Raw genomic sequence first — 13,578 nt, forward strand, 5'->3', positions numbered from 1 at the left:
ACCTCACATTTATCTAAATGAAACTCCATTTGCCACTCCTCAGCCCATTGGCCCATCTGATCAAGATCCCTTTGTAATCTGAGGTAACATTCTTCGCTGTCCACTACACCTCCAATCTTGGTGTCATCTGCAAACTTACCAACTATACCTCCTATGTTCACATCCAAATCATTGATACTATTGACAAAAAGCAGTGGACCCAGCACTGATCCTTGTCGCACACCACATGTCACAGGCCTCCAGTCTGAAAAGCAACCGTCTACCACCACTCTCTTCACGCCAGTTCTGTATCCAAATGGCTAGATTTCCCTGTATTTCATGAGATCTATTCTTGCTAACCAGTTTACCACGAGGAACCTTGTCGAATGCCTTACTGAAGTCCATATAGATCATGTCCACTGCTCTGCCCTCATCAATCCTCTTTGTTACTTTTTCACAAAACTCAGTCAAGTTGGTGAGACATGATTTCCCATGCACAAAGCCATGTTGACTATCCCTAGTCAGTCCTTGCCTTTCCAAATGCGTGTAAATCCTATCCCTCAGGATTCCCTCGAACAAATTGCCCACCACCAATGTCAGGCTCATTGGTTTATAGTTCTCTGGCTTTTCCTGAGGTTAATTCTTACGCTTTTCAAAACTGCAATGGAGCTGCATGTCAGCTTCACCGAGTTCATATCCATTTGCGGTTGAGTTTAGTTTAAAAGCCGAAAGTTATTGGGCGTTTAGTTGGAGGAATGAGGCTGAGGGGTGACCTAATAGCGGTTTATAAAATCATGAGGGGCATGGATAGGGTGAATAGTCAAAGTCTTTTCCCCAGGATAGCGGAGTCCAAAACTAGAGGGAATAGGTTTAAGGTGAAAGGGGAACGTTTTCAAAGGGATCTGAGAGGCATTTTCACACAAAGCGTGGTGTGTGTCTGGAATAAGCTGCCAGAGGAAGTGGTGGAGGCTGATACAGTTACAACATTTAAAAGGCATTTGGGCAGGTACATGAATAGGAAGGGTTTAGAGGGATATGGGCCAAACACAGGAAAATGGGACTCGTTCAGTTTAGGAAACCCGGTCGGCATGGACATGTTGGATCGAAGGGCCTGTTTCCATGCTGTATGATTGTATTGGACAATTATTATTGCCATCCTCAATGGGCCAAATTATATCTCTCCCCCATGGCCCTGTATAAGTAAAGTTGCATTTGCATCAGTGGCTTGCTGGAATCTTGTCATTCTTCATCAACAACTTCAGCAGGGAGATTGGGCAAACAATTCAACTACAAGGGCTTCACAAGAAACCTCAATCCTGTTTTCACTTGAATCACATGTGTCATTAGATCAGAAGCCTGACATTGTTTTTAAAGCAGCCAGATTAGGGCTCCTGTCATTAGCCTAGCTGAAGTTTGGAGACTCAGTGCAGGTCATACCTGTGGGTCACTATTGGCAGCTCTACCTTCAGCTGCTTGGGCCTTAATTCCTTCAATCTACACTCCTCCACTTCTTTTTCCTCCTTTCAAATGCCTCTTTGGCCAAACTGTTAATCCTCTGCCCTAATATCTCCTCATGTGGCTTGATTAGATTAGATTCCCTATTGTGTGGAAACAGGCCATTTGGTCCAAAAAAATCTACCAAAAAACTGACACCCCCCCCCCCCCCCCTGTAACCCACCCAGACCCATTTCCCTGCATTTACCCCTGACTAAAGCACCTAACACAATGCGCAATTTAACATGGCCAGTTCAGCTGATCTGCACACCTTTGGACCATGGGAGGAAACCCACACAGACACAGAGAGACTGTGCAAACGCCACACAGACAGTTGCCCAAGGCAGGAATCAAACCCAGGTCCCTGGTGCTGTGAGGCAGCTGTGCTAACCACTGAGCCACCGTGCTGCCCAATGTTAATCCTTCATCTGTGAAGCATCTTGGGGACATTTTGTTGACTGTTTTAAAGGTGCTAAGTGAATGCAGTTGTTGTTGTTTAACTCCCTTGACGCTGCTGTTATCATTTAAGGAAGCAGTTGCAATGTTTCTATTTAGCTACTGTAATATATTGACGGAGAATGAATTGCAGCATTTCTTTACAGTTTTGCAAATTAATGTCAAAAAACCTAACTTTCCACTTTAACATAAGGATTTTATTTTATTAATACTGAGGTGATGGGAGATAAAAGGAGTTCAATCCCCCTGTTTTTCTGAGCTTTAATGGGTAGGGGAGGGGGGTCGTGATGTGGGTGTTGACAAGGAGTAATTGCTTTTGATCTTTGGAGGTGACCTCCAGTGACTTGCCAAGCTGAGCTAAACTAATAAACCGGCAATGGGGAAAGTGGCAGGGAGGGGGACGAGTGGGATGTTACTTTGGAAAAACCTCAGTGTTTCTGTTTTCTTACACAAATACAGATACGGGAAGCTGCCTGGCTAGTCTGCCAGAAGTTGGATATGTATTGAGAGAGGAGTGTGTCCAACGTAAAGCTCTTCTTCCAAAAATTGAAATGCAAAGCTGTTATTGGAGAAAAGACGAAACTAAAGTAACACTTTTCATCGGCTATGGAGACAATGCTGGTCTTTCGGTCTTTCTTGTTCCAGTTTCATTTTAGAGTGGTAAGTGTCGATTCAATAATAGAGCATGATATTTAGTGCTGTTTGTAGTTATGTGCACTGTACTGTGTACAGTCTAGGCAAAGTCAGGCTTTGTGAGTCCCATTAACCAAACAACTTACTGTCAGTGAAAACTGTATGATACAGAATACAAATGTCAGTGTAATTTTAATGTGATTTGGTATGATAAATAATTATGTGTACATTATGTATGTAAGCTATGTCACGTGTGCACATATAAACACGTACATTTATTAATATTTTGATGCTGAAAGTTGAAAAATGCCTTCAGTTTTAAGAAATATTTAATCTAAGTAAGCTAAATTGTATAATGTAAGGAAAGGAATACATTGCTGTTAAAAATGCTTTTTGATTTAAAGTTTAGATTGTGTTAATTTTAGTGTTTTCAATTCTGAAACTTTACTTGTTATAGATACATATTTTTAGAAGTTTTTCCTTTTCAAGGAGAATTCTCTTCTATTAGCCCCCAACCAGCCTCACAACAGGGACCTTTTGGCAGGATACCAAATCTGAGGCTCTGCCAACAGTTCCTGGTGGTTTTTCCATTTCCAATCCTCAATTTCCCCATTCAGAATCTGTTCCATATCTACCAGTGGATCCCTGGCTCACAGCAGGAACATAATGTGGGGCAACTGTCCAGTTTGTCTTTGAAAGGTTTTGTTGCATTTGGGAGCAAAGGAATGGAGAAGGGTCCATCAACATTCCTTTGGAGGTGACCGAGGGTGAGTCTCGGAATTATACCTCGAGGGTTTGTATTTTGGTTGTGACTTGAGGGTCACACTCAAGGTTGTGACTGGTGTTTTACCTGAGTGTGTGCATCACAAGGCTGTGATTTGAGACTGTGACTTTAGTGTGTGACTTGGGATTCATGGTGTGACTGGTGACCGTCTCCAGAGTACCACTCAAGGTTGTCTCAAGAATGTGAGCCAAAGGAGTTTGACTATTGATGTACAAAATAATCAGACACAGACAGAGCCTATGTGGTTTTGTCAAAGAGAAATCATATTTAACTAAATCATTGGTGTTCTTTGAAGATGTAACTTGTGCTGAAGATAAAAGGAGAATCAGTGGATGTTTGGTACTTTAGATTCCAGGAAGGTATTTTATAAGGTGCCACATCAAAGGTTATGGTGGGAAATAAAAGTTCATGGTGTTGGGATAACATTTGGACATGGATAGAAGACTAGCTGGCTAACAGAAAGTAGAGAGGAGGAATGAATGGCTGGCAGGATGTCACAAGTGGGTTGGTGCTGGGGCCTAAACTCTTAACAATTTACTGATCACTCTACCCACAAAAGGATGTTAATGCATTGCAAGCAGTTCAGAGAAAACTAATATCTAGAATGAGCAGATTGACTAATGAGAAATGACTAGACAGACTAGACCTGTATCCTCGGGAGTTCAGGAGAGTGAGAGGTGTCTTCATTGAGACACAAAAGATCCTGAGAGGACTTGACAGAGTGGATGCCGAAAGGATGTTTTGTTGGAGAATGTAGATCTAGGGGTCATCGTTTAAAAATAAGGGATCACCAATTTAGAACTGAGATGACGTTTTTTTCTCCCCCTCAGAGGATTGTGAATCTTTGGAATTCCCTTCCTCAAAAGGCAGTGGATGCAGAATCTTTTAAGGCAGAGGTTGATGGATTATTGATTACTCAGGGAATCAAAGATTATCTGGAGTATTCAGGAATGTAGTGTTGAGTTTAAAATTATATGGGCCATGATTTTGTTGATTGGTCAAGCAGACTGAAAGGGCCAAGTGGCCTACTCTTGTCTGTATGTTTCGACTTTGTGTCTCAAAGGTGTAACCTGAGTGTATTCCACTCAGATCAAGAAAGAGAAAGAAGCATGTGACAGGTATACCCTTGAAGAGTATAAAGGCAGTAGAAATATACTAAAGAGGGATATCAGGAGGGCAAAAAGGGGATATGAGATAGCTTTGGCAAATAGGGTTAAGGAGAATCCAAAAGGATTTTATAAATATATGAAGGAAAAAAGGGTAACTAGGGAGAAAATAGGGCCCCTCAAAGATCAGCAAGGCAGCTTACATGTGGAACCGCTGGGGTTACGGGAGATAGTAAATGAATATTTTGCTGTGTTCACTGTGAAAGCTAGAGAACTTGGGGAAATAAATAGCAACATCATGAAAAATGTCCATATTACAGAGGAGGAAGTGCTGGATGTCTTAAAATGCATAAAGGTGGACAAATTCCCAGGACCTGATCAGGTGTATCAGGTGGGCAGCACGGTGGCACAGTGGTTAGCACTGCTGCCTCACAGCGCTGGAGACCCAGGTTCAATTCCCGCTCCCGCCTCAGGCGACTGACTGTGTGGAGTTTGTACATTCTCCCCGTGTCTGCGTGGGTTTCCTCCGGGTGCTCCGGTTTCCTCCCACAGTCCAAAGATGTGCAGGTCAGGTGAATTGGCCAAGCTAAATTGCCCGCAGTGTTAGGTAAGGGGTAAATGTAGGGGTATGGGTGGGTTTCGCTTCGGCGGGTCGGTGTGGACTTGTTGGGCCGAAGGGCCTGTTTCCACACTGTAATGTAATGTAATGTAATCTAAAACTCTGTGGGAAGCTAGGAAAGTGATTGCTGGGCCTCTTGCTGAGATATTTGTATCATCGATAGTCACAGGTGAGGTGCAGGAAGACTGGAGGTTGGCTCACGTAGTGCCACTATTTAAGAAAGGTGATGAGAAACCAGAGAACGAGAGCCCAGTGAGCCTGACATTGATGGTGGGCAAGTTGTTGGAGGGGATCATGAGGGACAGGATTTACATGCATTTGGAAAAGCAAACCCGATTAGGGATAATCAACATGGTTTTGTGCATGGGAAATCATGTCTCACAAATATGATTGAGTTTCTTGAAGAATTAACAAAGCAAACTGATGCGGGCAGAGCGATGGACATGATCTACAAAGGAACCTTGTAAATTCCAATATCAATGATCCGAATATCTGATTATCTGAAAGAGACCTCGAGGTCCCGATAGAAGCATTATGTTAAAGAGCTGTTTCAACCCTGATCCCCTCTTTTGTTTACAGGTACAATGATTAAAAACGAACTCGGCTCACTGAAATGCTGCCGAGAACAGTCCTGGAGGGTCCAGACACCGTCTCCAAATCACTGACCACCCACCCTCTCTCTCTCCCCCCACACTTTTCCTGGAGTTCTACACAGGATGTACCCTGAATCCCCCTTCCCCAGTTAATCTTTCCACCATTGTCCTATGGTGGAAAGCCGCAACCTGTCAAAAAATATTGTGTGTGTGTGTGTGTGCATGCACGTGCGCTATTTGGAGACTTAACCCAAAAAGGCAACAGCAGTCTTACTGTTGGTTTACAGTCCGGCTACCCCGAGGGTTGGGGGGCAAGTGGGGCTGGGGGTGGGGGGGGTGGGGACTCACGTGCAGTGTGCTGCTGCTTAGTCTCTTGAACGGGGAGCAGACTTCACAGAAAACCCCAAGCCCCAGAGGAAATCAATTAACCAAATAATCAATTATCCAAACAAAATAGTGCCCGCCCATCTCGTTCGAATAATCGAGGTTCCTCTGTACATGGACTTCATTCAGGCATTGACTAGATTCTGCATTGTAGACTGGTTAGCAAGGTTAGATCACACGGAAGAAAAGGAGAACTCGACATTTGGATATAGAACTGGCTTGAAAGTAGGAGAGAGAGATTGGTGGTAGAGGGTTGCTTTTCAGACTGGGGCCTGTGACGTGTGGTGTGCAACAAGGATCGTTGCTGGCCCACTGCATTTTCCTTATTTATGTAAATGATTTGCATGTGAACATAGGAGGCATGGTTAGTAAGTTTGCAGATTACACCAAAATTAGAAGTGTGGTGGACAGCGAAGAAGGTTACCTCAGCTTACAATAGGATCGTGATCAGATGAGCCAGTGGGCCAAGGGATGGCAGCTGGACTTTAATTTAGATCTCCCTATCAAAGGAAGGATGTTGTTAAACTTGAAACGGTTCAGAAAAGATTCATAAGGATATTGCCAGGGTTGAAAGGTTTGAGCTATTGGGAGAGGCTGAAGTTTCAGTAGAGTGTCGGAGGCTGAGGGCTGACCTTATAGAGGTTTACAAAATCTTGAGGGGCATGGATGTGGTGAATAACCAAGGTTATAGAGTCATAGAGACGTACAGCACTGAAACAGACCCTTCAGTCCAACTCATCCATGCTGACCAGCCTGCACCACTTCCTTTGGTAGCTCATTCCATACATACACCACCCTCTGTGTAAAGAGGTTGCCCTTTAGCTCCCTTTTAAATCTTTCCCTTTTCACCCTAAACCTATACCCTCTCGTTCCTTTTCTTGGGTGGGGTTGGCCAAAACTAGAGGGCATCGGTTTAAGATGAGAGGGGAAAGATTTAAACGGAGCTAAGGTGCAATTTTTTCACACAGAGGGTGTATAGGGTGAACTGCCAGAGGACGTTGTGGAGGCTGGTACAATTACAACATTTAAAAGGTTCTGGATAGGTATATAAATAGGAAGGGATTAGAGGGATATGGGCCAAATGCTGGCAAATGGGATTAGATTAATTTAGGATACCTGGTTTGCATGGATGAGTTGGACCAAAGGGTTTGTTTCTGTGCTGTACAATTCTATAACTGAATGATAAATGCTGCGACATTTTCACACACTGAAAGATGACACTATATGCAGTGACCTGGGTGTATAATATCCCCGACAATGTGCCTGGATACAGTGTGTATGAGAAGTATTGTCATTGTACCGTTAGTATCTGTCTGAAGTATGTTCATATAGCAGAATCTGTGTCACTGTGTACATTAATACATACCTGCGATATCAATACAACAATTACATGTAGGTTATATGTCTGTAGAGCATGTGTTTCTGCAGTGACTACATATGAAATCGGTGTATGCCTGGATAAGAAATGTACACACATTGTCTTTGTGAGAATGAAGGCACCAGGGGGTGACTTAAGGTAAAATGGAGCTGGTGCATTGTGAGTAGACTCGTGACAGATGTGACAGCTTTCTATATGCATGGAATTTCTTAGTAAAAGGATTTCAGTGATGCTGCAATGGACACTGGTGAATCACTGCCACTGGAATTCATTGATATTGAGAAAATGACCCACACACACCGAAGTGTCAGTGGCATAACCAGTTTGACTTCCAATTGGGCATTAGACAACTTGATGCTAGTGATTCGGCAGTTGAAACTTCAAAGTCTTAGTCATTTATAAGGAGAGAACTGCTTGGTGAAAGCAACAGGTTCATTCAAGAAGGCTGATTCTCTGCTTACATACCTTGGTGTCCATGTCAAATGCATCAGCAATGAGAGACAAGTGGTTTGGGATTGGGGTCATTTTGATTGAATACTGATCCACGGTTCTGGGAAATAAAATCATTTTAAACCCCTCCCTAAATGAATGCATAGATAATGTCCAGCATCATACTTTCATAGAAATACATATTTAAAAACATAATCATTTTAAATGGTAATTTTAGCTGCAATGTTGCTAAGCCTCAATGATAACATCCATCAAAGTATTGGATCAGGAAAATTTGTCACAGCTAGTTTATCTGTCTGAATAATTTCAGCATGTAGCAATCCCCATTAAAAGCAATTTCTATCCCCCTATTACCAGCAATACCTGGTCATAAAAGCTTGAATTGTTTTGTTTAACTAAAGAAGCCTTTTCCTCTGCATATTTTACATTACATGTGATAACATTGTGCTTTACTGTAACTATTTGTTGTTTAACACAAATTAATTTAAATAAACCATTGGCATCAAGGTGTGTGCTCTGTAATGTCACTTCCACGTTGTTGTTTGAATAGTGTCTCATTCCTTTCTAACCCACAGGCATTTGTGCATTTCGTGAGATTAATAATTACAAAATGTAAATTCTTGAGGATGGGAGTTATTCCTTGATGTTTGAACTAAATGTGAAGGGAGAAACAGAGACGTCAGTGAATTGTGCATCAAACAAGAGCTCTTTGTTTGATTAGCTAGTAGTCACCATGGTAAATCACAGCTGTTAGCTGTTTTCTACAATATAAGGTTTCACTTAGGAATGATCTTTAGCTTTTATTCCGTATTTTGTAAATTGCCATTTACAGCTAAGCATATTTTGTAATCTGTGTAATTGCATATCACTTTACTAAACACGGGTATGATTTATATAATGTCAGAAAGGTTGAGCTTAGTTGTTACCACTTGTTTTATTGAAAGGTGGGCATTGCTGGCCTTTATATGCACACATAAATCCATCATGTGTGACGTCCTTACACCCCGGAGGTATCTGAATGATGCATATGTGCTCGACCACCAAATTCTCCACAAAATGGGTAAAAGCAGAAATTAACAGTGGAGTGAAGGCACTTATGCTTGGCTGAGAAACTGTGCATATGAATTCCTACTGATAGGGAAATTATCTTGTGATATTTCTGGGCCAAAGATGCTGACTAGCTGTTATCAATTCTATAAAAGGTGTGATATTTCTTCCTAAGAATGGGAATTTGGATGCTATTTTGACTACAATTTGTTCTGATGTGGAATACACTGCTTGAAATGGTGGTTGAAAGAGATTCAATGCCAACTTACTATCATACAATTGCATGGTTGGCCCACTGAATCTGTCTCAGCTCTTTGAAAGAACAATCTTCTTTGTCCTTTCCCTAGCTCTTACCACCACCCACCACCACCCCCCAACCCCCACCCCCCTCTCCCGTCCCATATAAACACACAATTTTCTCCTTCCAGTAGCAATGCAATTCTCTGTCAGGGGTTACTAATGAACTCAGATGTACCACTCTATCAGGCAATGCATTACAAATCCTAACCACTCAAAGCATTAAGTGGGGTGGCACGGTAGCTCAGTGGTTAGCACTGTTGCATCACAGTGCCAGGGACCTGCGTTTGGTTCCAGCCTTGGGCGACTCTCTGCGTGCGTTTGCACATTCTTCCCATGTCTGTGTGGGCTTCCTCTGGGTGCTCCAGTTTCCTCCCACATTTCAAAGATGTGCAGGTTAGATTAATTGCCCATTGTGTTAGGTGCATCATTCAGGGAGAAATGTGTCTGGGTGGGTTACTCTTTGGAGGGTCAGTGAGAACTTGTTGGGCCAAAGGGCCTGTTTCCACACTGTAGGGAATCTTTTAAAAAATTAAGTGATTGCCTCTGCTCCTTTTGCCAATCACTTTAATTCAGCATCAAATATTCCGCTATCCAAGGCAGTTTCTCATGTCTTTGTTATGATCTTAAATACCTCTATCTGATCTTCTCTGAACCTTCTGTGAGGAAAATGCCTAGCTTCTCCAGTGTCTGTACTCCCTTATCCCTAGAACCATTTCAGTAAATCTCTTCCTTACCCTCTCCAAAGCAGTCACATGCTTCTTAAAGTGTGGTGTCCTGAATTAGACACAATACTTTAGCTGGTGCTAAACTTGCACCTGATGGGGGATTCTCATATCTTCCTGGCTTTTGTAGACTTTTGTACTTTATTTTGTACCTGAACTTTTATTTTGTACTTTATTTATAAAGGTCAGGACACCAAATGCTTTGTGATTATTTTGTTAACCTTTTCTGCCACCTCCAAAGATTGTGCACCAACTTGAAAGAGGAACCTTTGCAGGAGTGTAAGGTCAGAGGGTTGGGACTAATTGGGCAGCTCTTCCAATGGGTTGGCCCAATGTAGTTGGCTGAATGGCACTGTACCAGTCCATGTTTAGAGGATGTGCTTCAAGTGCCTGTGTTGCCATCCATCTTTATCACCTGTAATGACTGGAGACAGACCAGGGGATTAAATAGTTTGACAGATGACAGGTTCCACTGCTAAGGTCAGTCACAGTTGAATTCCTGCCAAGTTCACCATTTCTGGTCATGCTATCATCACCAAGTGAAAATTCAATCATTTCCATTAGGGTGGGAGGGAACACAACACAGCAAACTTTCCTCAGTTGGTTTTACCAAAATCCAAAAGGCCGATTGTATTGTTGCACATAACTTACTGTTTTCCACTTTGGGACGTGTGCAAGATGGTGAGGGTACTGAATGAGGGGGAAGAAGAATAGTCACCTGCAAATAGCTCAGAGCTGCTTACAGTGTAGTGATTGCCCTGTTAGATATTACTGTGTAGTTAATATATTTGTCATTATTGCGTATGTTTCAGAAATCATTAGCTACTCCCTATAATTGGATTTGGGTAATAAATATAATATTGGCTGATAATTAACTCTTTTGAAATGAGGTGGAAGTGAGGATGATTGCTTGCTTCTTGAGGGAATTCATGAGATTTAATTGACTGCTGAGAGGGATATAATGGGATAATGAAGGATGGATAAATATATTTGTACTGCTATGGTGCCCTCATTAGTTCTGTTAAACGTTGTGTATTGCGTTGGGTAAAACGAATACATGCTCAACTGTAGGCAACTATTATTGAACTATCTTTCGTTACGCCTTCCCATCAGAGAGAGCAGCAGGGAGGGGTCTACAGTATATGCCCTCTCCATTTAAATAAAATACAACTTGAATATAAAAATGTAACTGGAATTGTAACTGGTTTGTCAGAATACAATATGATTAAGTGAAGCAGATTGTGTTGTTGATTTGTTTAACTGTAATCACAAGCAAGCCGTGACTGACATTACCAGAATGATTTGTACATTTCTTTTCTTTAACATTATGCTTAACAAAAGTATCACTTGAAATCATAATGGAAGGAATATCCTGCATTTGCAGATACTTTCAGTTGTCCCATGTGGCATCTATCTTTTTCTGTCTTATTGTCTCCTTCCTTTTCCATATCATTTGACTTTGCTCTCTCAACATTTCTGCCTGTGCCAAATCTAAATGTTGACTTTGACTATCAAACACACTTAATGGTTGGGACTGTGACATTGATTGATTTGGCTTAATCAAAAACCCTGGCTCACTTTGCTCCTCCAATGGATTCTGTAATTGCCGGCAAACTGTTCTCTTGCAAATTCTCATCCTCACACTCTATTTTAACTGAACATTTTACTGACCACTATTATGAGACTCTTCACTAATTTTCCATGTCCTCTGTATATGTAAAATAACTCAGTGGCTAGAAATGAATCAATCTTCATGGGAGGTTTCAAAAGATTTTTAATGGGCCATCAAAATTAATGGTCATCTCTGAAGTCTTCAGCTAATGGGAATGGTTTTCCCTTTGTGAACCAAATATGATCATAATGACGCAATGGTCAGAGAACAAAGTGACCTTCATAATGTACAAGTATTGCAAAACTGAGCAACACCAAAAATGGTTAATAATGCCTCTCTCTCAACTTGTAAGCTATTTTGCACCAATCCACTTAAAGTTTGTGAAATACACGCTACAGACTTCTGCACACCACCTTCTAGTGTACCACCTAAACCCTGTACAAGGCATTGCAAGCTAAAACCAATTGCTTCTTGGGATTGTGGTTGGCCAAGCCACTTTGCTAGTCAATAAGGTCTTCGCTTCTTCAAATGCTTTCTGACTCTCCCTGTCTTATTATCAGGAGACAGTAATTAGGAGCAAGGAATATGGCCAGTTAGGAACGGTCTTTCACACATACTTTCATTTTGGGGAGTCCTTGGAAGGTTGAGATGAAATAAATGCTTACCCACGCCAAGAAAGCAGGAAACCTCTCAAGGGCCAACTTTGGGTCTGCGGCCATCATTTTCCTTTGGCAGTTCTCTTCTTGCACTTTAGAGTGTCTAGAATTGGTGGCCCTCCTTTTCTCTCAGGATGCAAGTGGTGAACCTCTCTGCAAGGCAGGAGGCTGCTCTACCACTGACAAACTCCCAATGGCCAAGAAAAGTCACCCTTAATTATTCATTCGGCCAGTGAGGTGCTGCATTTTGGGAAAGCAAATTTTAGCAGGACTTATACACTTAATGATAAGGTCCTAGGGAGTGTTGCTGAACAAAGAGACCTTGGAGTGCAGGTTCATAGCTCCTTGAAAGTGGAGTCGCAGGTAGATAGAGTAGTGAAGAAGGCGTTTAGTATGCTTTCCTTTATTGGTCAGAGTATTGAGTACAGGAGTTGGGAGGTCATGTTGCAGGTGTACAGGACATTGGTTCAGCCACTGTTGGAATATTGCATGTAGTTCTGGTCTTCTTCCTATCGGAAAGATGTTGTGAAACTTGAAAGGGCTCAGAAAAGATTTACAAAAATGTTGCCAGGGTTGGAGGATTTGAGCTACAGGGAGAGGCTGAACAGGCTGGGGCTGTTTTCCCTGGAGCGAGGAAGGCTGAGGGGTGACCTTACAGAGGTTTATAAAATCATGAGGGGCATGGATAGGATAAATAGACAAAGTCTTTTGCCTGGGGTGGGGGAGTCCAGAACTAGAGGGCATAGGTTTAGAGTGAGAGGGAAAAGATATAAAAGAGACAAAAGGGGCAACTTTTTCACACAGAGGGTGGTGGTGGTATGTGTATGGAATGAGCTGCCAGAGGAAGTCGTGGAGACTGGTACAATTAAAAGGCATTTGGATAGGTATATGAATAGGAAGGGTTTGGAGGGAAATGGGACGGGTGCTGACAGGTGAGACTGGATTGGGTTGGGATATTTGGTTGGCATGGATGAGTTGGACCAAAGGGTCTGTTTCCGTACTGTACACATCTATGACTCTACGACTCTAACTTGCTTCCCAGCTCTGTTAGGTGAGCAGCTTAGCTCCTGCTACGAGGGTTGTGTCTAAAAGTTATCCTGATATTTTACCTCCCCAGGCCTCCATTCCCACTGCCTGGGGCTTGGTAAAACTCGACCATTGTCAATGGCAGTGCATGAGTATGAGTGAATTTAGTAACTTATTAACTGCACACATCATTTAACAACACCTTTCAAACCTGTGAGCTCTACCACCTAGAAGAACAAGGGCAGGAGGTGCAGACGGACACCTGCAAGTTCCCCTCCAAGTGATGTACCATCCTGACTCAGAAATAAATCACCGTTCCTTCATTGTTGCTAGGTCAAA

General features: G+C 42.3%; 1 protein-coding gene across 1 annotated transcript in view; it reads left to right on the top strand.

Annotated features, from left to right (window-relative positions):
• The first annotated feature begins 2,520 nt into the window (after positions 1–2,520).
• Positions 2,521–13,578, top strand: part of LOC122557414 (mastermind-like protein 2) — a 445,617-nt gene continuing 434,559 nt past the window's right edge. The window contains exon 1 of the mRNA XM_043705103.1: positions 2,521–2,589. Within this exon, the coding sequence (XP_043561038.1) occupies positions 2,536–2,589 (54 nt within the window). The 5' untranslated portion in view covers positions 2,521–2,535. The remainder of the gene's footprint in view (positions 2,590–13,578) is intronic.

This window comes from Chiloscyllium plagiosum, chromosome 15 (genome assembly GCF_004010195.1).
Source record: "Chiloscyllium plagiosum isolate BGI_BamShark_2017 chromosome 15, ASM401019v2, whole genome shotgun sequence".
Taxonomy (NCBI): Eukaryota; Metazoa; Chordata; class Chondrichthyes; order Orectolobiformes; family Hemiscylliidae; genus Chiloscyllium; species Chiloscyllium plagiosum.